The sequence below is a fragment of the Chlamydotis macqueenii genome, chromosome 2 (genome assembly GCF_036417535.1).
Source record: "Chlamydotis macqueenii isolate bChlMac1 chromosome 2, bChlMac1.mat, whole genome shotgun sequence".
NCBI lineage: Eukaryota > Metazoa > Chordata > Aves > Otidiformes > Otididae > Chlamydotis > Chlamydotis macqueenii.
The window spans coordinates 4295315-4323310 of NC_141557.1; the positions used below are offsets into that span (position 1 = coordinate 4295315).

General features: G+C 45.1%; 1 protein-coding gene across 1 annotated transcript; it reads right to left on the reverse strand.

The window, feature by feature from the left end:
- On the reverse strand, positions 1–27962 carry GARS1 (glycyl-tRNA synthetase 1). Its single transcript, XM_086741885.1, has 17 exons — positions 27767–27962; positions 24148–24249; positions 21957–22059; positions 19959–20100; positions 18867–18955; positions 17628–17704; positions 16099–16244; positions 14793–14942; positions 14135–14297; positions 13122–13286; positions 10821–10929; positions 10157–10301; positions 8222–8307; positions 4240–4349; positions 2790–2883; positions 1691–1881; positions 1–343 (listed from the first exon to the last, which is right to left on the reverse strand). Exons 1-17 carry the CDS (start codon positions 27944–27946, stop codon positions 218–220), a joined length of 2178 nt encoding a protein of 725 aa, XP_086598011.1. The 5' UTR covers positions 27947–27962; the 3' UTR covers positions 1–217.
- Between the last annotated feature and the right edge of the window lie 34 nt (positions 27963–27996).

The following is a 27996-nucleotide window of genomic DNA, read 5'->3' on the forward strand; positions in this document are numbered from 1 at the left end:
CAGGCATATATAACGGTGTTTTTATTCGTAACACCTTTAACTTGGACTGCAATTATTTCATTTTTTAAATTCAGGCAGCAATTGAGGGGGAAAAAAAAAATAGTCCCTGTGTGCACAAACAATGCAGCTTTGAATAATACATGACAAGGTTATTTCATATTAACATAAACAGTAAAAAGTGGACATTTGCTTGGATTTTTACTTCAGGTCCTTTTCTTTATTCCTCTATTGTGTCCTTTTTGCCAGTCTCTTGTCCCTCAAATTGTGGATACTTTGCTTCAACATCAGCCCAGGTTAGATAACCGTTCGCCAGGTCACGAATGATGGCAGGAAGTTCAGAGATCTGCAAGCAAAGTCACAAAGAGATATAAAACACGAAGGCATCAGAGTCAAGTTGCTCTGTTGGATACTTAAGGAACATGGGTGATTTTTACTCTGCAACAGAAAAGGTGCAAGATATCTTCCTGCAAGATCATTTCCAGGGAGAAAGCCCATTAGCTAGGAGGACATCTTAAATCACAGTCTGTGTCATCTCAGCAGATTGCTGTTATTCAGGGTGACCCATGAGGGAAATGCAACTGTCACTGTGCTGGCCCACAGCAAGGTTCATCCCTGGTGGTGTTATATTACAGTTTTGGAAGGGAAAGAAAACAAAGCATATACCCAAAAGATGCTGTAAGCCAGGATTTAGCCAGGCCCTATCTACTCACACAAAACACCTACACAAAAGAAGTTGCCAATTGCGTTCTCTTTGCTCCTCATAGCAGACTGTCATGGCGGGAAGGATCAGGGAGAGAAACTAGGAAATTTGCAGAAATTAAAGGATAACAAAGTCTCGTCTCTGCTGCTCAGCAGTGAGAGGTCACCCAGGTGACACAGAGACAGATGGGTGCCCTGAGGAGCTGGCACTGCCTGTTACGCTGAACCAAACCCGCAGCCGGCTCTGTAGCCCCCAGCAGTCCAGCTGCCTTTGTACAGAGCGGAGCTGGAACAACTCAGCCTCCTACAGGAGCCAAACTTTCTTCCTGGTGGGGGTCAGGGAGCAAAGGGCACAACAGGGGTGCTGAGACTGCATGTCCACAGCTCTGAGCAGTTTTTGCTCACGGGCGACATGACCACCACGGGGAGGTTTGCTATTCCAGCCTCTATCATGGCCGAACCAGCGGAGCACGCATAGGGCAGGCTTTGGGGCAATGGTTCACCAGCTTCTCTGGTGCTGCACAGGCAGCGCCATCAAGAAGCAAGCGTTGAGGAGTTGTGTCTGTGCTGTGCTCTGCCAGGAGGCAAAGATCTTCTGCCTTTTGGTGCCTGTGGATTCAAAGGAGCCCTGAGTTTGAAAGCCAGACACAGCCCAGCAAATGCATTTACTCAGCAGCCTTCACTCAGAAAGACGACCTCTGAGGAGCAGCGCAATCAGCACAAGGCATGGCTTTCAAGTAAGATCAACACCTGTGCATCCCAGAGAAACAAAAACCTCTCCTCACTTTAGCAGCAGGGCTGACATCTTCTGTTTGACCAGCACCTCTTCCCTGGGGATTTCTCAGAACAGCTAAATTGCCTACAAGAGCTGGAGGCAGCTCCCGCAGAGATCAGAGTCATCGCTGGGTCAGAAACAGCCATTAACCCTCTCCCCATGCCAATAAGAAACAGACTTGGCTCTGTCAGCCAAACCCATCTGCCTGCCCTTTACCTCGGCTCGGATCTGCCGCATCGAGTCGCGGTCTCTCAGGGTAGCAGTGTGAGGTGTCCGGTTAACAGTGTCGAAGTCGATCGTGATCCCGAAGGCCACGCCGATCTCGTCAGTCCTGGCATAGCGCCGGCCGATGGATCCCGAGGAATCATCCACCTTGTGAGAGATGCCGTTCCTGGTGAGTGCTTCAGCTGCAAGAAGCAGAGAAGTGGGAGATGACCAGGACTCGTTACATACTCAGCAGGCAACATGCTCCTAGCAGTGGCCTCCCACATCCTCATGGCACCACCTTAGGTGAGGCACCATGCGTTCTGGTTTCAAGCAGCACCAGAGCCCCTCATTTTTATTTTGACAGAGGATCCAATGTTCCAGACTCTGCCAAGACTACGAGCTCAAACCCACCCCACAGGTACCACCGCTACTCTCACAGCTCTTCTCATTGCATCACTCAGCTCTCATCCAAAAAGCAAAGTCACCCATTTCTTCAACCTGTCATTAAACTCCTACAACTTTGCTTTAACTCAAAAACACGCCAGCCTTACGTGTGCAGGGGCACATCCAGCATGGGGAGGCGAGGCCCGGAGCAGAACTGATGCTGACAGCAATAGGCACTGTCTGGCATGCAGCTTACGTTCCTATCCTTCACGTATTCACTCTTAGATGGTACCAGTGGGCATTTTGACAGAATGCTTGAAGGCTCAGCAGCTCTGGGACCGATTCAATAAATTAGCTGGCCAACAAGAGCTGAGAAAAGAACTGAATTTGAAAAAATAGTAAATGAAACCTTGCTTCTGACAGCTCTTCCCAAGCAGTGGGAAAGATTTCTTTCTGACATAAGGAAAAAAAAGAAACATCTTTTACGCTGCAAACCAACGTGGGGAAGGGCAGGGAGTTGGATTTTTTGAGGTCAGACTGAAGAGTTTGCTAGATGCCCAAAGCTGACTGATACCAACCAACTCAGCTGTTTCAGTTTGATGGCTCTCCCTCTGCACACGACAGCCACGTGATCCCAAGACTATTTTCTCCCTATAGCGCTGAGGAAGAAACCTCTCTTCCCAGTGCACAACCCCATGGGACCCACAGTGCTCAAAACACTTACATAATTCCTTGACAAAAGGCATGAATTCCTGATTCTGGCTTAGAGGAAGAACAGAGCACTTGAACGGTGCTACAACAGCTGGGAAGCTGAAGAACTAAAGAAAAAAGAAAAAGCACAAATAAATACAAGTTCAATGGTTAGGTCAGATTCTTAAGAGGTGAGAATAAGCTCTGAGTGAGGTTGGAGGTAGGGTGACTGTTCCAGGGGAGCAGCTGGCCTTCTGTAAAACATGAGCATCCAGGGCTCCAGCAGTCACACCTCACACCGCTGAAGCAAGATTGGATTTCTCCAGCTGTCCTCCACTCCCCCTTCCCTCCTGACAGCCAAAGATTACCTCTCACCAAAAGATATCTAGCAGAGCCCTCCCTGAAGAAAGTGAATCTCATCTGAATTACAGAAAAATGAAGGGTAAAGGGGTCTTTCCAGGAAATTTAGTCTTATGGACAGTCTAAAGGGAAGAGTTCTCACAATCTCCTCACTCCTTGTTTGACTCCCACAGAGACTGTGCGCACACATGGAGTATATGCAGCTCAAAGGTTTTCAGAACCCTCCACAGGCAAGCTCAGAAAAGAAAAATGTGCCAAAAGGGGAAAAAACCCCATCTTTCATGGCAATCGGCTAAGGCACAGAAGTAATACCGCTGAGACATGCCAGGATACAGAGCAGCCCAGGCCACACAGAAAGTAAACAGGCACTAAAAGGAAGGTAAGTCCAATATTTTATACTTCATGAGCAGTTTCTGATTAAAAGTCATCTCCGTCCTAACTCTGGGCTCCTGAATCCTGTTCCCGCCACTCGTAACTATATCACATCCTCTGGCAACCGGAAACCCTGAGGAGCGCTGTTATTTTCCTTTTCTATAAACACAGTCTAGCAGCCAGAAACAATGAACAGGAACCAGCATGAAGTTTACAGCCAGCTTCCCACGGGCCACTAGAGCGGTGTAGAGCATCCCAGTTTGGGCACTAGCTGGAACAGGCTGGCGGCACTTCACTCTGGCCCCTGCTACAGCAAAGTTTCAGGCCAAGATTTTAGGGGTGCCCAGAATCAGAGAAAATTTAATTTAAAGGGGAACTGAGGAAACATTCAGTCTATTATCCATCTTGCTGCACAGAACTAAGATTCCAGGAAAAGCAGCAAAGAGAGAGGAAATAAAACACTAAAGAGATGCCTTTCTCTGGGTGATGGGACATTGCCAAGTTGTGAATCCAGAAGGAGGAATTTCTCACCCCCTTGCAGTAACACAGTGAGAGCCTCATGCACACACAGCTCCAGAACGCTCTCAGTGTGCACGTAAAAGTGACACGTACGCTGGCAAAAACAGCAATTCTACAGCCCACCTCGGTTTTCCCACCTCTGCTGTGTATTGTGTAGCCTTATTTCAGCCCTTCCCCTGAATGTCAGGGAAAGGCAAACGCTTGCAGCTGGTTTTAAGCAGAGGAAAGCTCACCGTTCTCTGCTCGTCTCCTTCCCGGATGTGGAACGTGTGTTCAAACACTGTGTACATGATCCTCCCAATACCAAACGAGGGTTCAATTACATTTGGGATGATTTCTTCCACTGGAATACAAAAGAATCCATGTCACCATTAAAGAATTTATACACAAAAAGATATGTTTACTGAAGCTGCCTTTCTGCTCTGAGGTTTTGATTACATGTAGCTCAGCACACGGAAATAAAAGGTTAAACATTTCTGCTCTAAATACAAATACCTGAAGCTGAGATTTGGACTTAGTCCACATCCAGAACATATTTCGGCTGTAAATAACAAGTCAGTGCCCCTTCTCTGGCCCTGAGAACAAACAGCACAGCACAACTTGCATCCGTGCAGATAAACTGGCAAACTAGTAACAATACAGGAGGAGCAGGCTGAGGTACGCAAGTTTTTTGCCTCAGTTTTCTAGCAATTTCTCTTCCCACATCCCTCGAGTGGACAGGCCACAGGATGGGGACCGGGGGAACAAAATTCCTCCCACTGTAAGAGAAGGTCAGGTTTGTGAGCACCTGAGAAACCTGAGCATCCCAAAGTCTATGGGACCTGACAAGATGCATCACAGAGTCCCGAGGGAAGTGGCTGACGTAGCTGCCCATGATATCTGAAGTCACAGCAGTCAGGTGAAGTCCCTGGTGACTGGCAAAAAGGGAACATTGCACCCATTTTTAAAAAGGGTAGAAAAGAAGACCCTGGGAACTACCGACCTGCCAGCCTCACCTCTGTGCCTAGGAAGATCCTGGAACAGATCCTCCTAAGGCACGTGGAGGACAGGGAGGTGATTCCAGACAGCCAACATGGCTTCACCAAGGGCAAGTCCTGCCTGACCAGCCTAGTGGCCTTCTATGATGGAGTGACTACACCAGTGGACAAGGGAAAAGCTACAGATGTCATCTATCTGGACTTCTGTCCAGCCTTTGACACAGTCCCCCAGAACATCCTTCTCTCTAAACTGGAGATGTGGATTTGATGGGTGGGCTGTTTGGCGGATGAGGAATTGGTTGGATGGTCACATTGAGAGCATAGCGGTCAACGGCTCAATGTCACAATGGAGATCAGTGACAAGTGGTGTCCCTCAGGGGTCCGTATTGGGACCAGTACTGTTTAATATCTTCATCAATGACGTAGACAGTGGGATTGAGTGCACCCTCAGCAAGTTTGCAAATGATACCAAGCTGTGTGGTGCCGTTGACACACTGGAAGGCAGGGATGCCATCCAGAGGGACCTTCAGAGGCTGGAGAGGTGGGCCTGTGCCAACCTCATGAAGTTCAACCAGGTCAAGTGCAAGGTCCTGCATGTGGGCTGGGGCAATCCCAAGCACAAATACAGGCTGGCTGGAGAATGGATTGAGAGCATCTGTGAGGAGAAGGACTTCAGGGTACTGGTGGATGAAAAGCTGGACATGAGCCAGCAATGCATGCTTGCAGCCCAGAGAGCCAAACACATCCTGGGCTGCATCAAAAGAAGCGTGGCCAGGAGGTCGAGGGAGGGGGTTCTGCCCCTCTAATCCGCTCTCATGAGACCCCACCTGCAGTACTGGATCCAGCTCTGGAGCCCCCAACATCAGAAGGATGTGGACCTGTTGGAGAGGGTCCAGAGGAGGCCACAAAGATTATCAGAGAGCTGGAGCACCTCTCCTGTGAGGACAGGCTGAGAGAGCTGGGGCTGTTCAGCCTGGAGGAGGCTCCGGGGAGACCTTACTGCAGCTTTTCAATACTTAAAGGGGGCTGGTAAGAAAGATGTGGACAGTCTTTTTAGCAGGGCCTGTTGTGATAGGACAAGGGCTAACAGTTTTAAAGTCAAAGAAGGTAGATTTAGACTGGATATAAGAGAGAAAATTTTTACAATTAGGGTGGTGGAACATGTTGCCCAGGTGGATGCCTCCATCCCTGGAAACACTCAAGGCTAGGTTGGACGGGGCTCTGAGCAACCTGATCTGGTTGGAGATGTCCCTGCTCCTTGCAGGGGGGTTGGACTAGATGGCCTCTGAAGGTCCCTTCCAACCCAAACCGTTCTGTGATTCTATAAACCCTCCTCTATTTCACAACAGTGAAGCCTCATCCAAACTGTCCACTGGGAGCAGTCCCTGCTCCACACCAAGCTACAAACTCTATCCAGGCATTGTCTGGGCGAGTGCTACTTGGCATGGACCAAAACTGTGCCACGGAATTTGCAGACAGTGGATGATGGCAGGGTAATGCTCAACCCCTGGCCCACTTTGGTTTACTGTACAGACACAGCCTCAGTACCCAGCAGTCTGAGCAGAGAAGCATGCAGCTTCAGCTCCAACCCAAATTCCAGCAAAGACTCCCTTTGTATTCTTGAGTCGTTCAGTTGCCTGCCTCGATGCTGCTACCCTCCCTATTCGCCATCGCCCTGCAACATATCACGAGAGTGGGAAATAACAAAGATTAACCAGTTAGTGTTTGCAAAAATTCCCAGGAGACAGGATGCGCAATGTTGTTATATACCCGCCGTTCTCTCCAATTCTTGCCACATGTCTCTCAAAGAGGCTTTTTCCTTCTTCTCCCCTCTGTGTATGAAAGGAGCTCAGTGGACAGCTGCCCTGCTCAGACAGTGCTGCTATTTAGGTAAAGCCCACATAGCAACTGGAGAAGAAACAACAATTACAGGTGTCAGCTGGTCTTGAAAACCAAAAGTAGAACCCAGCTCTCCAGCACTGCACCTGGACTTGCTTCCCACGCTATGTGCCTAGAGAGCCAATCCTCCTCAATGAAACACCTAACCCAAGGTGGGACTTCACCTTCCAAAAGGATGGTCTTGTTTTATTTGTATACTGACCAATCAGTTTTGAAGGCAAGAGAGAAGGAAACCATAAGCTTTGCCACCTGCTTACAGACAGCAGCCAAACTGATAAATGCATAAATTTAAAGGAAAACCAGCAACTGTGTTTCTACTTGCTGGCCCCTAGCAATACTACAGTCACTAAGTTACAACTCTGGTTCCTTCTTTGAAGTTGTGACAAAGCAAAGCCTGCCACAGTAGCAACACATTCTGACTGAAAGACACCTGAACATCTCAAAGGCTCAGCAGCTGCAAGAACAAATGTAATCTGCACATGCTACAAGTTGCTCTACTCCTTCCTAGGAGCATTGGTCATGTTCCCAACCTAAGGTAGAATGATCGACTTGTTACAGTATGAAGTGAGGAAAAATCTACCTCAGTCTCCAGCTCTGTCAAAGACCTCCCAAACGACCTTGAGTGAGGTGCTTACAGAGCTGGCTGAAAGATAAGAATTTTTTAGGAACTAAATTTGTGCATTTTGGAAAGTTAGCTTCCAGTTTTATTTCCCACATCAGGACAAAAGCTCTGTGGAGATGCTGTTGCTGACCAAAGCTGATGTGATTATTGACTACCAGAGGAACTGACTGGACTTGTCAGCTTGAAGAGTCTGGCCAGCACGGCAGCCTGGTGAGCTGGCGGATGCTGGAAGACTTGACTCCAGGCAGTGGAGTGACAACAGGAGCTCTGAGCACAGAGATCTGCCCGCAGCCCTACCAACAGACTGCCACAACCCATCTGCTGCACTGCAATGAACTCGAAGATGAAAGCTCTCGAAGCTAGCACGCGTTCCTCCATCACTACAGCAGCTCGTTCTCAGCACCACGTGGAACCCTACAAACCCTAGAATATGCAACTGAAGCAGCATAAATATAATATGCTGCCCAAAGTCTATTAAATGGGTTTCTGGACAGACTAGGAAAGAAGCGGGCAGACAGGCTTGCATCAATGGTCACTGAAATCCCATTGCCGTGTGAAAGCTTTGAAACTCTCTTAAATTGTTGAATTTCAAGGAAGTAACATTTAGCATTTTTCCTGTGCCACGGTACAACGCCAACAGGGCAATGCAGCTGATAAAGTTCACATTCAAAGTGTATCCTGCCTCTTTTTGATGATCAAACAAAGATAAAAATTTACCATGCAATGTTTTCTGAAATCTCTTCACAGTAACCATATCCTTTGTTAATTTAAAAGTTTTCCCTTCAGTTTCAACAGTGAATTCCCTGCAAAGGAAAAAGAAGTCACTTAAAAACTACCGCAATAAATAAACAAGTTACATTTCATTAATTGTGTCCGTTGGTTGACTTTAAGAGTGGGACGATAGAAGCCAGGGAAAACCCCAGAGATCAAACAAACACATGGCTTGTCCACTAAAAGAAATTTACATTAATAATAAAATTATTACATATACATTAAAAGTGACCATTTTCATAATCACAGTGAACTTAGTTGTGGTTAACAGTCTGAAGCAAACTCAGTTAAGAAATGGAAGAATCTCAGGATGAAGTGTATACATCAAAAGAAAAAAAGGGAGGCACACGAAACAGGCACTTGCTGCAGACTGTACATCTTGTTGAGTGTGTGGACTTCTCAAGAAAACCGAGTCGTGTCAGAAGGTACCGTGCATTTTCACAGACACCAAACAAAGGGGAGGACACAGCACGGTTCTTTTATTGCTTATTTCTGAAGCTTTTCATACTATGGTCTTCTAAGTCCCCTCTCTTGCTCCTTGCTAACTTGCAACTAGCACATGCTCCTTGCTGAGGGGAATTTAGGCAGTATTGACCTATCCCACTTACAGGAAGCAAATGTCTTTATTATTACGTGTCTGAACAGAAAATTGCTGCTGTAAACCTCAGCGTGTCACATCATGGCTTTATACAAACACAGTCATGTGAAAGGCAGGTCTAAGACATCGGCACTGTCAACAGGTACTCAGCATCGGCACCACCCTCGCTGAAACATTCCCACTGGCACAATACAAAAACATGTTTCAGCAAAGCCTGAGCTAATCACCTACATTTGGACCCGATACCAAATGGGCGGAAGTTTCTAAAGGCTTTACTCTGAATGCAGCTACAACTGGACGCTGAGTTTAAACACTTGGAGTCCACTAACAATCAAAGCCAGGGTACTGATTAAAACTCATCTATCGAATCATTTCAGTGGGATTCTGGATGAACTAAGTTCACTTTCTTCTGGTTTTGATGTATGTACATCACCACATTCTGCAATAGTTTCTCTCCCTATTTTAGAGTGCTGCTGTTTTTTCTACACTTTCACATTCATAGAAATGTAAAATAAATACATTTTAGCTCAGGGAAAAAAAAAATGTAAATGTTACCATCTGGAACATATTCATTAATCCTGCACCTTTTACCATTTCAAGTAGGAAATGAAGTTTATTTTTTATTACTGCATCATTAGCCTTCTCAGAACTTATACAGCTGTTGGCCTGCTTCAGCCAAATTTGACAACTGTAGAGATCTCCTACGTTTTCTGTTCCTGCATGTGTTAGAAACACAGGCAGACAGGTCGAGGAAAAACAGACAAACTGCTACCCCAATAAGTCAAAGGCTGTAACAGGTCCTGAATACTGGAAGATACACACACAAGTTTTGGTTCTCATTTATCTGTTTTGTTCCATCACTCACATAATTATTTAATTTTAAAATTAAGTTCAAAACCATCTGCAAGTCCTAGTCAAACCAGACTCAAACCAGAGTAGGAAAGCTGGTAAAGACTTTCAGTTTCACTGAGGTGTCTCTCTTACGGGACGATCCTATTAAAGCCAAATGCTTTCTTCCCCACGCAAATGTTTTCATTCCCACGCAAACAAACAGATATCTGAAAGCCACGGTTACACAATTACGTGCATAAATAAAGAGATATGTTGATGGATGACCAGCAATGACTTGTCAGAAGAGACATAACTAAATCATTTTAGATGATCCACTCAGCCTACTCTCACAAGGAAGCTGGTTTCAGGCAGCTCAAATTAATCCAGCAGCACTTTGGGAACCCTCACCAGAGGCGTCAGAGAAGCGTACCACGCACGCACAGCCAGCTCACCCTTTCTCGTTGAGCAGCTGCTCCATCTCAGTGATGTAACACTCATCACACATGGAAAGGTATTCCATCACCACCTTTGCGTCCTTCTTATAAGCTTTGCCAATGGCTCCCTTATTTGCCTCAAACTGAACAATGTTGACTGTTCTGTACAAGGCAGTTAAGGACTTTGAGATGACACAAAGCAGGGCCTGGCTCTTTTGCTATTTCAAACAAACACAAAGAAATCTCCTACACTACTGGATGAAGGAACTTCCCTCCAAGAGAAGAAAGAAACAATAAAAAATACTTTAGGGCAGAAGGTCATAAATTTTCAAGTTTTGTACTTGTTTTACAAGCTAGCAGCAGAACCATGGAATGACATGGAGCAACCTGGGACAGTAACCCCACATTCATATTTAAACCATGTTTCACAGCCAAAACAGAGCCCAGCATTAAGCTAGAAGAAAACAAAGCACAACAGTAAATCCCCTTTGCCCACCTGAGCAAACTCACCCACATGCTCAATTCTTTACAGTTTATTCCCAAAGTCATGCTGGTCTGTAGCTCTAGCTCTCCCTGTTAAATTTACAGATGTAACTTAAAACAGAGCTGTATGGCTCTCCGGGACATCTCACTGTCAAAACACTTCCCACTTCCAGAGAATCTGGTTTATTCTGAAAGGATATAGGTTCTTTGAGAGGCTTCTCAGCTGTAAGAGGAACTTTGGTGGCACGGGCATGGCAGGAGAGGTCATAGCAGGAACGATCAGCACAGCCAACAATCTCAATCCAACCCTGAAAAAACAAAAGTGGAAGCTTTCACCAACTCACTTTTTTGTCCACTTAACCATCAAATATGTTTATTCGCCCTTAAGCCCTCCCTGCTCCCGTGACTGTTTTTTCTACATAATTAGCTCTGTTACAATAAGCAGCCCTCACTCACTCGTTGCTCCTTCATTTGAATGATTCCATTTGTTTCCAGAGGAAACGATCAGTTATCTAACCAGCGCCCGCGTTCAGGGCCGGGTTTTCCACATGGCTTGGCAGAACACAGCGCTGTGCCAACAGCTTGGGGCTGGGGACAGAGCACACAGTCCTAGCACTCACATGCTATAGGCACACGAGACATCACGCCTTTGGGGCTTTACCACTCCGCAAGAATGGAACAGACACATTAGAACGGTCAAAAGTCTGGGTTAGGAGCTGGTAAAACACATATCACTTCCAAGGGAAGCCCTTCTTCCAACATTTCAGCATGTATGGCAAGAAAGAATCTCAAAACGCCACCTATGCACGTGGAATTGATGAAGCCTTCCAACACTTGCCGCAAATAAAACCACTATTTGGATTTTCTAAAATAAAATGCCATATAAGAAAAGGCACACCAGCTGCTTTCCATTCACCCTGTCACATCAGCGTGGACACACAGGCACAGTTTGTAGTTTTCCAGTGCACATATAAAGACGCTGCGTAGTTTTCCACTCTGCAGTGATATAGCAGGGTGTCAGGAAAGGTTTGTGAACATAAGAAATCCCTGTGCTTGAAAAATCACGGTGCTCCAGAACACCTTTGAGAATTTTTACACAAATTAAACCATCAGGGTACTAAAGCTACTTCTCAGAAAACACAAAATAGGCTGTTGCATGCACTGCTCTGGGAGTGTTGTCCTGGTCCACGACAAGGCTTGCAAGGTTTCTTAATCTTATTTACACGGTGTGGCCCACACATATCCAGCCTGTTCTGGGCTGGCTGGGAGGAGAGGCTGTGAGCTTACTGAAGTCAGCTACCTACATTCTGAGGAAGCCATTCCTTCAATCATTTCTACAGGGCTTTTCTATATGAAGACAAATCACTCATCCAAACTGCATAATTTTTTTTTAAATCATCCTAAGTTTGCTGGAATTTTACTGGCTACTATTCCTCTAACTAGCTGCAATGAAGTATCACTAGTGATAAGTCTGTTTCAGCTCCTTAAAAGAAAAGAAAGGGAGATTAAAAAAAACCAATTCCTGATATTTTCAGGAATTTGCACATACCCTAGACTCCTTGGAAAGTCTAACCAGGCAGAAGAACATGTGCTTCAATACACGAGGGAAAAATAAGGAAATAACTTTTTTTTTTTTTAAACCCATATTCAACCTAAAAAGTACACTTTGTACTCTTAAAGATGGGAATGACTTCATAATCAATACAGTCTAGTGCCTGTATTGCCTTCTAATACATTTCTTTTGAAACTATCATTCCAACTGATATACTTGGCTGAGACTCACTGAAGAGGCTGAAAGCTCTCCAAGAGAATCTAAAATGAGTTTAAGAGCCTTGCCCCTAACCACCTACTGCTGTTTTAACTAAAAGAAAAAAAGACATTTTTCAAAATCCAGCCAACAATGTAAGAGAAAAACAAAGCACCCAACAAGGCCTGAATGGAAAACCTCTTAGTAACTCAGCAGGAAGGTAAAAAAATCCTTGGGAAATTTTTCTCCCAGCAGCAGCTGCCTGAACTGGGAGGAGTGAACTTCACATTTCTCACAGCTTGGAAGTGGGAAAGGAAGAGCAAGCAATCTAGCAGGCAGGAATCTGCTCTGGAATAACCCCTTCACCAAAACAAATCCTTCCTCACTGCTGTTAAAGGGGTTACAGTCTTTGGAAAGCACCGAGACATTTCTTTTGATTCCAGATTAAATTCAACCAGCACAATGTCCACAGGCAACTTCGGGCTCCACCAAAGGAGTCTGAAGTGTGGACCTACGAACAAGCACGAACAGCTCAGAAACTTTGTGCAAGCCCACTGCAGGGAGCTGACCTGTCCCCTTAGCCCTGGACCCAGAATATTTCCACTGCAGTAAGTGTGTTCAAACCAAGGTGAGAACGGACAGAAACATCAGACTCATAGCTCTAGTTTTAAAAACCAAGAAATAAAACAGAGCCACTTCCCGCACTGTCAACAGATGTGACACGGAGCGCCACTTGCTGACTTCGTCACTTACATACGACGTTTTGGACTCTGCATCCCAGCAGTCGCAGGCGTAATGAGCCATCTCATTCTCCATATGCTGTCGGAAGCGCAGCTTCTCTGGGGATACACCGACCTTTGTAAGGAAGAGGTAGATTCTGCCAATGAAGTAACCGAGAACGGAGTTATTGATCACACCCTGGAAAGAGAGAAAGTAGGAAGAAAAAACACCACCTAGACATTAATTCCTAAAGAAGTAAGGTCATGATGTGTTGTACTTCTGCAGACAACCTGACAGACAACTTCTTGCAGCTGCCTGTGATGAAATACTATGTCTCCCCTGAAACTATTACATCTTTTCAAATTCACCTAGTGCCACTGCCTGTTACCTCCACCTGAGCACAATAGCAAGTTATTATTACTCTAGGACTCATCACCAACTGTCTCTGAAGATCAATTGCTTGAGAATACCCTGCTGTACCCAACAGCGCAGTCACAACAGTACTTGGGAAGTGCAGTTATAGCTCAGGACCCCACAACAGCGGTATCCTACCATTCACAGTTCCAACACAACTGGGGGGTGGTGTTCTTTTTGTTGTTGTTTTAGTTGTGGTTTGGGAGGATTTGCGTTTGGATGGATGTGGTGTTTTGGTGGTTTTTTTATTTAGAGTTTTGGGGAGGGGGTTGGTAAACCTACTCATTCATAATTTGCATGCGTGGAGAATCAGATTAAACCCCAGCCTAGATTAGAGTAGATTAGATTCCCAGTCACTGCTGAGCTTTTGGCAGATGTTACTATTCCCTACTGTTCCCCTCCCATTAGCTAAGTGTGAAGCTTAACCCCTAATCATCCCAGTACCACCTGCAGCCTTTCACTACTGACAACAAAGGCCAGGCTTGGATCTCAGTCACACTAACTCACTGAAGAGAATTGTCTCTTAAATCTTGGAGAAAACCCCAGCTGGCACCAACACAACGGTTTGTAACTTAGCCTTGAGAGCAATATTCAAAAGAGCAAGCTCCATGTGCTTGCAGGAGGAATGTTACCTGTTGGACAGCATCTCCCAGCCGCATGACATGGGCGGACTGACCGCTGACCTGGGCCTTGGAAGAGTACAGGAGGATGTTGAGATCTGCCACATTCTGAAACTTGGGGTGATTTTTCTCACTGGGATCCACAAAGTGCTCAATTTCTGCCATGGTGAATTCCCTAACGGAAACACAACCATGCGTATTAAATATTTCATGCGCGAGCCACAGCCCCTCTAATAAATTACTATGTTTTAGCTTCTCACAAGCAAGTCAGTACTCTAAAAACATAAGCAAACTCAGAGCCAAGATAATGTACAGGCTGGAACACAAACCAGTCTCACCACTGGATTTAGTTTCACCTTAAAATTCCTAATAAAACTTTCTACAGGTTCATCTAGTTTCTTAGTGAAACTGAGTTTAATCTAGATGTTTCTAAAACAACAGCTATTTCAGAGATCCTACTTCTCACTAGCCAGGCTTAGATAGAACTCTGTAGTTAAAACCTTAACTAAATGAGTTCTTTGCCTGGGAACTCTGAGGTTCACTAGGCACATTATCAGAAGTGGTCTGGAACAAAGCAGTAATGTGAAGCAATCGTGTGCAAACACTGGAACAAAAGGGGGGTGCTACCTGCTCCCAGGTACCCTTCTGTGAAAGAGAAAATTTGTAGTACCTCACTCTGATAAGGCCGGAGCGGGGTGAGATTTCATTTCTGAAGGAATTTCCAATCTGGGCAGCAGCAAAAGGCAGTTTGCCTTGGTTAAACTCCAGAAGACGTTTGAAGTTGAGGAATATTCCCTGTGCAGTTTCTGGCCTCAAATAGCTGGAAGGAGATGGGAGAGAGGAAAATTCAGGAAGATAAAAGGGTGGGGAAAGCAGTGAGCAAATTAAAACACAGTTACTACAAAACATAAAGGTGGTCCTTTTTCTCTTGATTCTTTTAACTCTAGACACAAAACAACGAAGCAACAGACTGAGCGGAAAAACACAAACAAACATCAGCTGCAGCTCAAACACAGCACTCCAGAGTCACTCCCAAAAGTAAAGTGGATGACTTGGCTGCTTTTGAAATGGAGTGGATGACTTGGCTGCAAGCATGGAGTGGAAAGAGATGTTTGAATGAAATACAGTGGCCAGTTACGTTACGGAAGTCAGAGGGAATCATAAAATGGTTTAGGTTGGAAGGGACCTTTAAAACTCATCTAGTCCAACCCCCAGTGTTGGAATGAACCCTCCTCACCTATCCTGTGTAGACCTGAGCTGTACCAGGCTGGTTACAAACGAGGATTTTGCAGGAAAACCTTGACTGCATCTCTGCTGTTACATGAACTGTGAAGTGGCTTTAGTGCAAGGCTCCTACAACCCCTACATTGATTTGAGACTTCCACAGAGAAGACTTCCACCTACACAGACTATTTCATGTACTATGACAGAGAACACATACAACACATATCCCTGATCCCACCCCAGAAAATATGCAAGAATAATTCTCCACTCTTCAAGAAGGGTTTCAGTTTAGTTTTGGAGACCCCAACTCAAGATAACAGACTCCACATTCTCACACACTATCTACAAACACCCAGTAAATGATGCTACTACTGGATCGCACTGCTAAGTAACTTCATCCTGAAACGGGCACGCTGAAGAAGGTTATCTACAGCCATGAAGTCACTGACAACTGGGGAACCAGTGTCAACTGGCTTTATGGAAACAGCTCCAACCAGCAAGGGCATAGCTGTGATCCACACAGTCTGCTGCTTCCAGTATTTCTGTGATTCTGCAACAGCTCCTTGTTTCTCCTACCTCTCACCAAGAGTACAAGGTATGAGAAGCTGCCAGAGAAGACTGGGATTGAAAAGCAGGGGAAGGTTATTCAAGAAGAAATTGTGTATTTCAATCTTCTTGAGACTTCATTTTTGTTCCAAGTGATGCAGAACATGAAGAAGGGAGAGTGTAAGCAGAATGAGATTAGTACCTACCCAGGCATGTTTCCTCCAGGCCCAATGGAGGTCTTGAACATCAGATTGAAAGAAACAGGAGGAAACAGGTCATTCCCAGTGATAGGTGACTTCACGTTGTAGTTCACAAAGAGATCTGCAAGTTCTTGCTGGCCATAGTTATCCAACTAATATCAAAACACAGGAGAATTATTTTAATTATTAGACAAGCAAACAGGAATGGATTATGTCCTTCTCATCTTTTACTGATCTGAATCAGCTCTGAATCATCTGCACAAAATATCCTCTTTTAATCTAAATTTTCAAGCAAGCTAAAGTTTGAATCGACGACAGAAGAATACACTAAACATCTGCAAATCTGTTTTAGTAATACAGGTCCACCACAGTCACACCACAGAAAGTCTGAAGTCTAGAGAGAAATGCAAGCACTGAGCAGAAGAGGGGGTGTAAAGCAGAAGAAAAGTCATTGGGACCACATCACCACCCACCAGTACCTTCTTTTGAACAGTTTCAGCTAAAACATAGGGAGCAGTGCGTTGTGAAGGAAAAAAAATACAGCAATGACAGAGAAGAAAGCTAAAATTTCTGCAGTGCTTTGTCTGCATTCATTTCTCTTTCTTCTGCTGCATGAAACACAATATTCAAGCTATGTGTCAGATGCTTTCTTTTAGAGCTGTTCTGCATTTTAGTTTAATAGAGCAAATCTGCAGCACAGGGATTCTTGGTGAAAGATTTTCCATTTGCTCTGAAAACAATTTGGCAATGACTGGACACTTTCATAAGTGGGATAATGTCAGCCCCTTCCAGGATCTTACCTTCTGCTTTCTCCGGAAGATGGGAATGAAGCAGTAGTAGAACCACAGATCTAACTGCAATCTAACCACACAAAAGCCACAATTTCTGGCACTGTTTTGTGCATTTATCTATCAGTTTTTTGCACATGTACATTTAAATGTAGTTTCTAGACTTAACTACCATAAAGGATCTCTACTGAACAGTACAGCAAAGATTTAACAGTTAACTTTAAAATCAAATAAGCTGCTTCGAGCATTAATTGTCATATCCTTCATACATCAGAGAAAACTCAAGACAGGACATAAAAAGAGCTTATTAATAGAGGGATTGCCCTAAGGGATGGTCAAAGTTCAGTGTTGTAGTGTGGAAAACCTAATGACAGCTGCTCAGTGATGCAAAACACTGAAAAAAAATGTTGCTCTTTCTGGAAGGAAATATTCATTCTATGCATGGCTCTGGAAGCATTTATCGTAGAAGTCATGAGAATAAAACCCACTAAAAACAAAGTAAGAAAAACACATTTTTAAAAGAGGCAAATGTCTGTACAGCTGCTCAGGAATGTCAGCCTGGAGTACCAAATATTCTCATGGTAAACAAAGGAAAAAAATCTGTGTGAGGTGCTAGAGACAGAGGAACGAATCTTGAGTGCTTCAAAGCCAACACAACTTTAAAACATCACACTTGTGTCTGTTACGTCGCACACGTGTCTTACACACACATCCCCGAAGCATTCACCTCCTCAGGCAGGCACCTACCTGTGTTAGAACATTTTCCATTTCTGCCTTTTTCTCTGCTGTGCATTTCTTGTCAGACATAAGCTTTTGCAGGTGAGCTGCAAGTAAGAAAAGGACGTAGTGAGTTTATACTCCAACCTCACCATGGATCCCAGTCTAAAGCTAGACAAATCAGAAGGATCCTCCAGCATGAGCGTAAATGTCCACCCACCAGTTGCCCTGCTAGTATCTATCAGGGTAATTCCACTCATGTCACCACGGCAATGCTGATCTACAGCTGAGGAGCCGCACCAGTTTGCTGTACTGGTGTGCCACAGGGAAAACAACCGATCCTTATCTAGTTTCTTTCCAACACTCATTCCTCTAAACCCAAGCAATGGCTTTGTAGTCCCTTCCTCCTTATTTTCTTTCTATACAGACTGGAAATTAAAAGCAACGTTTCATCTTGAGCCAGCAAGGCTAATTTTATGGGAATGTACTCAGAGGCACGTACTGACTCGGTACAGCAGGGTTAGACCACATTCCACTTTAAAGCACAACATCCTCCGTGAGATACAAAGGCAGACAGTGGTGCTAAGACTTCCCACTCTTATTTGAAAAAAGCGATCGGACGTTTTAGTGCAGTAAGAGCAGGTGGCTGTTCACCAGTGGTGGGCTGCAGAAGAGACAGGGACACTCTTGTTCATGATGCAAAGTGGGCAGAGGTAAGATGGGCTTCTTTTGGTTTTTTTTGGTTGGTTGGTTGGTTGGTTTTTTTTAATAAAAAAAAAAACAACTTAACTGAATATTATGAAAACAGTTTTAATGCCAACACAGATTGTTCTACATACCTAACTTCCAAGGAAAAGACTGGAAAACCAGGGAGCACAACCCACTTAAACCTACAGCAGAACAATCCTTCCTTTCACAATGGAGCTGTACTTGAAAAAGTTTTCAAATGGGTTTCTAAGATTCCTTCGCATTATTTTTCTGGTCTGTTTTTTAAAAAAACTTCAACCAATAACCAGGAAGAAGTGTGAAGACTTTGCAAACCTAAGAAATGCCTGAAGTCTGTTTAGCATTCCCAAAGAGTTCCAAAGTATACAAAAGTCAGTAGCTGCTGTGTAATTGACCTTTGCATAGGGAATGGATGCTCTGTCCATTTACATTAAATCATTTCTCAGTTCTGAACAAGAAGCAACTGAAACTCAAGAAAGCTAAGATCAGAACACAGTAGAGAACAGGAACCCAAGCCCACCTAGCCTTGGAACAAAACCAGACCTTTTAAGAGATGATCAGCACGAAAACATTCCCCAGTTTTCACATCTTTCACCATGAAGTCAGCAAACTTGTCTACATGGCCGGATGTCCTGGAAAAGATGATACAAAAAAAAGGAACGTGAAAGCTGCCACTGGACAGCTGGGTACTGTGTGATCCCAGTGGATGGACCATTATCAAAGAGAAGTCCTTCAAAATATGTGCCCATACTGCAGGCTCACTCCTGCTTCAGATTACAGATTCACATTAAGCAGTACCATCCCACAGAAAACCTGATTTGTGAGAAAGTATTAATACATTTAAATCTTAAAACGTGTCACTAAGATGACACTTAGTGCCTTTAGGAACTGCATTGTGATCACAGCAAGACATAGATGCAGTTCTGAGGAGTAACCAGTAGCTCAGGTGGACAGATTCCGACTGTTTTCACCAGTGATCCATGAAAGCTTCTGCCCATTACGCCGTGACCCATACAAGGTAACGCAGTTGACTCAGCTCAGGCTCTCAGTCCAAAACCTCCTGACATATTTAGCAAACCTGTTGGTTTTTCAGCAGAGGTACGTGGAGGTGAAAGGGTCCAGAGTCTGAACTATGCTCTCATCCTGGAAGGTGGTCCCTCTACCTGGTCTGTGGATAAAAAGAGGGGTTCAAACCCCAGAGCTACAGAAGCATCATCTGCACTCAGAGCTCAGTTAACACACTGCATATTGCTATCCCTCCACAGAGAAGGGAAGGATGGTCAAGCAACCTGGTCACCATCCTAAACTATGACCTAGGTGTCCCAGATTTAGGCAAGTCACCTAATCCTTTTTCTTTCTTCCTGATCTTTTAGAAACGGGGATAATGGCAATTTCTTACCTAACAGGCCTGCTAGGAGACATTAAGACACTAGACTCTCAGACACGAGTCCTCACTGTTCTCTCTGATTTATGGATTAACAGCTTCTCACATTGACCTGTGCACTGATATCTAATTATTTTGCACGGCAATGGGGTATGAAATTGGGTGACCCAGTCTCAAGATCCCTGTGCATAACTTTACAGAAGCAAATACGACCAGAAATTACATGCTGCAAAAGAAGGACCCATATTTACTTCAGAACAGGCTCTGGCGTGAGCATGGTACAGTCAATCTCCAGAATTTGCTCTTCCTGAATAAAGTGCTGTCTCCATGCCTGGATGATGTTGTTCTTCAAAGCACACCCAACAGGCCCAAAGTCATACAGACCACTGACACCTGCAACGACAAAAATGTAAAAAAACATGGTGGGTGAGAGATTGTATGAACCTGCATTGTTTGGAAGAAATGTCCTCCCTCTGTGTTTCCACCAGTTGGTTTAAGACTGAGGTCATTTTCTGAGTATGAAGCATCAGCTTCTCTGTGTTAAACAGAATATGAATGTGTCTCACTGTTAAGAGAGCTTTTTATATAGAGACCCATGACATAAATTGAAGAATCATAGAATCATAGAATGGTTTGGGTTGGAAGGGATCTTCAAAGGCCATCCAGTCCAACCCCCCTGCAAGGAGCAGGGACATCTCCAACCAGATCAGGTTGCTCAGAGCCTCATCCAGCCTGGCCTTGAATGTTTCCAGGGATGGGGCATCCACCACCTCTCTGGGCATGCAGTGCCAGTGTTCCACTACCCTCATTGTAAATGTTTTCCTTATATCAAGTTTGAATCTACCTCCCTCTACTTTAAAACAATTACCCCTTGTCCTATCACAACAGGCCCTACTGATCCTCCTCATTTTTCCTATAAGCCCCCTTTACACTATAAGGTCTCCCCGGAGCCTTCTCTTCTCCAGGCTGAACAGCCCCAGCTCTCTCAGCCTGTCCTCACAGCAGACGTGCTCCAGCCCTCTGACCATCTTTGTGGCCCTCCTCTGGACCCGCTCCAACAGGTCCACATCCTTCTTATGTTGGGAGCTCCAGAGCTGGATGCAGTACTCTAGGCAGGGTCTCACCAGAGTGGAGTAGAGGGGCAGAATCCCCTCCCTTGCCCCACTGCCCACACTTCTTTTGATGCAGCCCAGGATGTTTGACTCTCTGGGCTGCAAGCGCACATTGCTGGCTCATATTGAGCTTCTCATCCACCAGCACCCCCAAGTCCTTCTCCTCAGGGCTGCTCTCAATCCATTCTCCACCCAGCCTGTATTTGTGTTTGGGTAAAGGCTGAGAGCAAACTCCATGAAGCACCTAGACAGATGCTGCCCTACACTGACCAGTACAGTTCAGCTGCAGAGTGCACCGGGGAGTCAGGTAGTCGTAGAAGCTGAAACTGATAAACACCTGCAATCAACAACTGTAAAAGCCACGCTCTCTCCACTAATGGATTCTATTCTGTGGAAAGTTTTGTGGGAACAATATATCTAAAGGAGAAATCTGAATATAAAAGGAGTGATAATGCACCTGCCAAAGCAACACGTTGTTGTCAGCAATAAAGCCTATCTGCCAATCACTAGATCAGGCATAAAGAGGAAAAAAAAGAAAGAAAAAGTCAATAAAACAATCCAGAGTATTTATTTTAGTATCTTAGGTGAAAGAGTAGTAACCCTGCACTGTGCTGGCCCTGCCTGCCCCAAGCTGCCTCAAATCAGCTCTCTGAAGAGGTTTAACAGCCACATTTGTTCACCTGTTCAATAAAGTTCATTGATAAAATTCATTAAGCTAACAGGTTCTAAAGTTCACGGTAGTTTTGAGCACTATCTTGCCAAGGAATGCTCAGGTAGAGATGAATGGTTAGGAGGGAATAAGCTGATAACCCCCTTAAACACCAAAATACTCTACTCCTCTGAAAAAAAACACATCTTCTGCAATGCAGTGCTCAGAACATGCATGCTGAAGTCCACTCATTTACATTCAGAAAGCAAAAGACAAAATTTGAGCCCCGTCCCCACCAAAAGACTTTAGGAAAGGGGAACTTTTGAAAGGCTTACAGACTCAAGCAGGAAAGTCTGAAGAGAAGTTTTTTAAAAAAAACTTTTATGTTGCACTAATGTAACATTGCAAGGGCACGGAATTGCACACAGCTAGACAGACCAGAACATCAGCCTAAAGGGCTTAAAATGTACATTTTTTCAAATCCATACCTCCATAAATAGAAAAGGCTTGATCATAGAAAAACCTCCTTTTCAGGGTGTCTTCCATTTTAACTCTGTCCACAACGTCATCTTTGGGCTGTAAGGCCAGCTCCTGTAATTCAAGCAAACCAAAACCAGTTAATAGCTCCCGTTTCTGACAGGAGGACAGACATGAGAGACAGAAAAAGTCAAAAACAGAGAGCACACATGACAGCAAGCACCAGAACAGCACTTTTAAAGCATGGAAAGGAAATCCATTTGGCACTCTCTGCCTAAAAACATAGAATCACATTTCACAACGACAAGGATTTCTTAACAGAAAGGACGGCTTCTTCCCAGAGATGGACAAAAGGAGAGCAACGGTGACACAGCCCAGTTCTGAACTGGCAGGGAGAAATGGCCAGCAGCACCAGAGTAACTGGAGCAGGTACAGAATTCTATAAAGCCCATCTTCTACTACCTAAAAGGAATAGTTCATGAACTGGTGCAGAAGTCAAAGAAACAGTCTCTTCTATCCAGCATATATTCATAAACCTAAATATATTCATAAATAGAAGGCAGAAAAGTGCCTGTGTTAGCCTTCAAGAGGAATAAAAACCTTGTATAGGAGAAGAATCATCTACTGACTTAAGATACTGTTAGAGGACATAAAGCCAAGGAATTTTAAACACTCAACTGCTCTGCTCTGTTCAAACCTTCAAACTCAGAGCCACTCTGCGATCTTTAAGTAGGAATCATAGGGCTTGAAAACTGCACCAGCAGCTGCTAAAGCTAACGAGCTTTCACACCGCTGCCTTCTGCAAAAGTTGCAAGCAACTGTGATGCATTGCTGGAAATACCGTCAAGAGAGAAAGACCGTACTGGAGCGCTGCACTCACAAGGGCAGACGCGGCGTTTGCAAGGTCGTTCTTGCACTGACATGGCTACAGCCCACACAAACTGTGTAATTGTGCAGAAACACAGAATTCCACAATTCTGACCGGCACGCCTCTACGCTGCATCCTACAGGCACTCTGGCCACAGAAAGGTGGGGCTCACAGAATACCACGACTCCTAACCTGCCCTGCTACGTCTCCCTACGTCGAGATTCCGAGGGCTGGGAAACATTTAGACTTGGGAAATCATTTAGAAACCGTTTACTCCAGGACAACCTAGCTATCAGTCCGGGTTTCACACCATGGTTTCCAAGCACAGCTCTCTGTTGATTACTCAGTAAAAATGACATCTTTTTACTTGGTTTAAATGTCTGCAAACAGGCAGTCGTAACACCAGAACCTGAAGGAGTGCGCTAACTGTTTGCTTCACATGACTCTGTAGGACAAACAGGGTCAAATAGTTTCAGTTCAGGTAAACTCACATTCTCACAGTTCATCGCAAGCAGTGGTGCATTTATTTATTTATTCATTTATTTTTAAGAGCACCGTCAAAGCACAACTGCAATCATTTTATATAAAACACAAATTAGAAACAACCTTGGCAGTTTTCTGGGTGAATCTGCACACTTGACTGTTCTTATGCTTCTGGAGGTTTTTTTTGATGTTTCAATCTGAGGGTACAGAGGCGGGGAAGGAAGCTTGCAGGATAAGGAAGTATATTTTTCTTTGTTTCTTGAAGTAGAAATAAAACATTCTTGAAGTTCCATCATTTCATTTGTGGAAAGACTTTTCAGAGCACAACCACATTTAAAAAAGGGGCACAATTTCAACACATCCCTCTCTTTAAGGTTAAGGAAAACCATAGGCTATTTGAAATGTTTCCAAAAACTTTGTTTAAAGTGTAACAAACAAAACGGTTTCTAAAGAAACATGTTCTATGCCAGTCTGGGAATTTAAACGCTTCACAAAGAACCTGAAAATGAAACTCACTACAGTGAACAGCACGTCCTCTCACTGAGCACAAAAAAGATCTATACAGTAAACGAAGATTAGCGACACATACACTGAATTTCAGCTTTGACTGTGAACAACCTGAACTCATATTTATTTGTTTGCACACAGTGATTTAATGCTAACACATATCAGCACAACAGATGAAGAATGAAATCGCCACTATTTGAAAACTTCCAAACTATGTCAGAAGTGATTCGGTTTACCCTGCTACGATTGCTCAGCCCAAATCAATACTGTAAAAAAGCATGAAGTAGAGATTTCAAGGCTTTTCAGACAAAACTGTGGAACTCAAATTTAATTTCCAGACTCACCTTTGCTTCCAGGATCCTCTTCCGAGCTTTGAGCTCTGCTACAGCTTTGTCTATATCCACCTGGGGAGCCTTCTCTTCCTTCAGCTTCCTTACCAGTTCTCCCTAGAAGAAGGAGACAAAACACAAGATGTAGATTCTTTCTTTGAATGCCACAAATGAGGATTCTCCTTCTTTCAGCTCCCCTGGCAATCCAAAAGGAGGGTTCTGTCCTGCCTCCCTGCTCTCCACGCAGATCTCAACAGGTTGCTTCAACCGGTAGAAGCGAGAAACGCGTAGGCATTTGAGAGTTAGCAGGACTAGATATCATCAGAGAAATTCAACCCCCTCCACTGTTGTTAAATCCTAGACCTATTATTAAATCGCAGCGTGCAAATATACTCCTGTATGCACCGCTTCACGGCAGATTTCACAAATCCTAGCTTTCTGTCTTTGAGGATGAACTAAGTGGATTCTCAGATAGTTAATAAAGGCTTTGTGCTCTCTTTCTCAGTAATAAGTCTTCTCTTCGTTCTACTCCTTCCCTTTCTTCACAATTTATGACCATTTTAGACTTCTTTTCCTCTCTCAAATCTGTTCAAAACTGGCCAATAAGTACACAATTTTTTAGAAGATCTCATAGAAGACGACATTTTTAGCCTAATATCTAAGCAAAGAAGGCATTGCATTATCTGTAAAAACAGTTACTGATTTTAAAACCTGGCCAATAACTTTGGGAAAGAATTGAGCGGAGGAAAACAGAAAAAAAAAAAACATTAAAAAAACTCCAATGCCTAAATATTTCAGGGCAGCAAAACTCTGCAGTGGGCTTACACCAAGGTTTTGGCCCAAGTCAAACCAACACTACCTTGTTACGGTTCCACAAAGGTCTCTTTGCCCTGGGGGGATGATTCTCCCCTTTCATCCCAGGGAAGTGCTCAACGCCTAAATACCCAACAGCTTGCTTTTCTGAACATGATCCTCAGCAGACATGTCCAGCCCGCTCTTGGAGACAAATTAATTAAAAGTCCTCCTTTCAGTCCACTCTTCTTCAGCCAAAAACAAGGTCTATCTTGCGTGAGAAGGACAAAGGAGCCAACCCAGGAGGAAAAAGCACAGAGATGTCAATGGCTTCTCAAATGAGGTGTTCTAAGAAAGGGATGCTCCAAGTTCAGCACTTTCCTTGCATCTTGCACTTCTCCATTAAAGAAAAAAAAAAAAAAAGAAAAGCAATCCAAAGAGATCACAACATTTCCACAATACCAGCTTTTTCATAAATTCTGAGCTTTTCTGACATTAATATTACAGGCAACTGAGAAATCAAAGAGAAGTCAATACACAGATTCCTGTTCAGCGATCAGATTAGAAAAGCTAAACGTGCTTCAGAGCTAAGGGGTTCAAAGGCTAATTTTATTAATAGGAGGAAGACTCAAAAAACTGCAGTAAAACAAACAAAGACAAGGAGAATAATGAATAATAAGAATCCTGTCAGGCTCCCTAACCCCGTCAGCTACAGGAACAAAACAAATTTGCTGTTTCCTTCCTGGTAACCTGTTAGATCAAAATGTGAAAGTTTCACTCTAGGGCTGAGGACTTCAACTGCCATTCCTGGGTAACGTGGCAGAGGGAGGGATCTGATCTTTTTTTTTTTTTTTCTTTAAAGTAGTAAGTCCAAATTGCCTTTGTTGAGCTAGGGGGTCGGCAGTGAAAAATCATCAAGGCAGCAGCAAAGCAGCTACTGCTGACTCAACAGAGCTATCACCCTGCTCATTGCTGAGCATCTGAAGGCAGCATACAGCAACTCTTTGTCCTGATCTATAAGTAAAAGAGTATTCAGACATACGCAAGGAGAAAAAAAAAACACAACTGAAGCAGAAAAAAAAAAATATGTTTGCTGACAAGACTCAATCTAATTAAAGCTACAAGCTCGAGCCCAGCCCAGAGGAGGAGTGCACAGCAGTACTCGATGTGGCAAATTCTGCTGCAGCTTTGTCCCACAGACCAGTAAAGCAGAGAGGGATCCACCCCTGGATCACGGCAGCCTATTGCATCAGGCACTGCTGCAGGAAAATACGCTGCTTACTTTCCTCTCCATAGGTTAAGAGTCCCTCAGGTTTAATTAAACCGCTTCTCCACGAGCTGACAGACAGGGTCCCCCGCATCGTAAGGTATTAACTACCTCAATCTTCATTACTCCTTCCTTTTTATCTTGTGCAAGCATCTTAGGGAATTACTACTGTCAGCTGTACGATAAAATATCCTCGGTGCCTGCTACACCAATGTACCCACAAACCTTTCCTTGGCACCTCACGCTCCTGTTTCCATCCCACAGGGAGCCAGAAAGAAGGAGTGCATTGATACTTCAAAGGCAAATGACAGCACCCAAGATACAGGATTTTAAAGTAAATAAATTGGCTAGCTGTAGAGATCATAATTTTATTTACAAGAAGCTCTCTTGCCAAGGCATTATGCTGTACAATGATTCATAATAAAAACTCATTGCAGTGCTGGCATAATTAGAGGGCCATAAATCCACTCATTTAATGGGGAAACACATGCACAGACCTACGAATACATAGGACACACACGTAGCTGTGTGTGCAGCTAAGCAGACGACTACGGATTCAGCAATTTAAAGGAGGAACCCACATGCGTAGGTCTTGCTGCTAAAGCAAGGAGGAAAGGGAACTCCCATGTGCTGCAATTAACACATGCAGCAAGGGTACCAAGATGAAGATTCACCTACGAAACAAAAAGACAACCAAGTCCTTCTCAGGTAAGAAGGAAGCTAAAGATAACAGCTTCGCTGTGAGGGAGATGGGAAGAGAAAGCGATGCAGTCCCAGCTAATAGGAGACAGCTACACATCTAGACAAACAAGAACGATGAAATGGAAAATGTGCACAGGAATTAACATCCCTTACTGCATCAAGCAAATATGCAACTCGAAAGAATATCGTTCACCTCCAAAACCCAGCACAAACCCAGCTCTAAAGGGAAGTCACCATGTGGCCCGACGGGATGAGGAAAGCTATGCTGTTTTACGCACCAGAGGTGAAGAGCCAGCTACAGGGCACTGGGAGCGTGACAAAGTCAGCCCCAGCTTGGGCACGGCGAGACACACCAAGGCAAGCCGGGCAGCCTGACGCACAGATCCAGTTCTAGCAGACAGCCCTCAGGCACGCCATCGCTGCGGGGAGGGGAGAGGGCACCCACGGGACACCCACCCACCCACGCTGCCAGCCCACGCTTCCCCCCCCACCCCCGGGCAGAGCAACACCCACCCGCGGGGTGACACCTGCAGACTCCCGCCGCACCCAAGGGAACCCACGCTGGCCAGAAATCACGGGGACCCTTCCAGGGTGGGCTCACGCCTGAAACCCGCAGACCCGCATGGGTGGGGGGGCGGGGGGAGACAGGGGGGACACCTCCCCGCAGACCCAAGCGCAAGCACCGGGCCCAGAGAATCTGTCACACACCCGACCCCCCCACCCCAACATCTCAGCGGGTCCCCCGTCCCCTCGCCGGGTCCACAGGCGGGGCCTCCTCCGTGGGTGTTCCCCCCACGACTCAGCCATCACCCGGACCCCTCTCGGCCGGGAGTTCCCCCCCCCCCGCCCCTCCGCCGGGCCCAGCCGCGTTACCTGGTGCCGTACGGCCTGCCGGAGGGGCGCGAGCAGCGCCTCGGCTTGCGGACCGTCCATGGGGGTCGCGGCCGGGACGGGCCGGGAGCGGAGCGAGGCGGTGGCGGCGACGGACGGGGAAGCGAGGCGGCGGAGGCGGCGCAGCAGGGCGGGCAGGACGCTACGGGGCAGCAGCGGCATGGAGAGAAGCGGGAGACCGCCCTCCCCGCCCTCCCCCCAGCCTCCTCCGC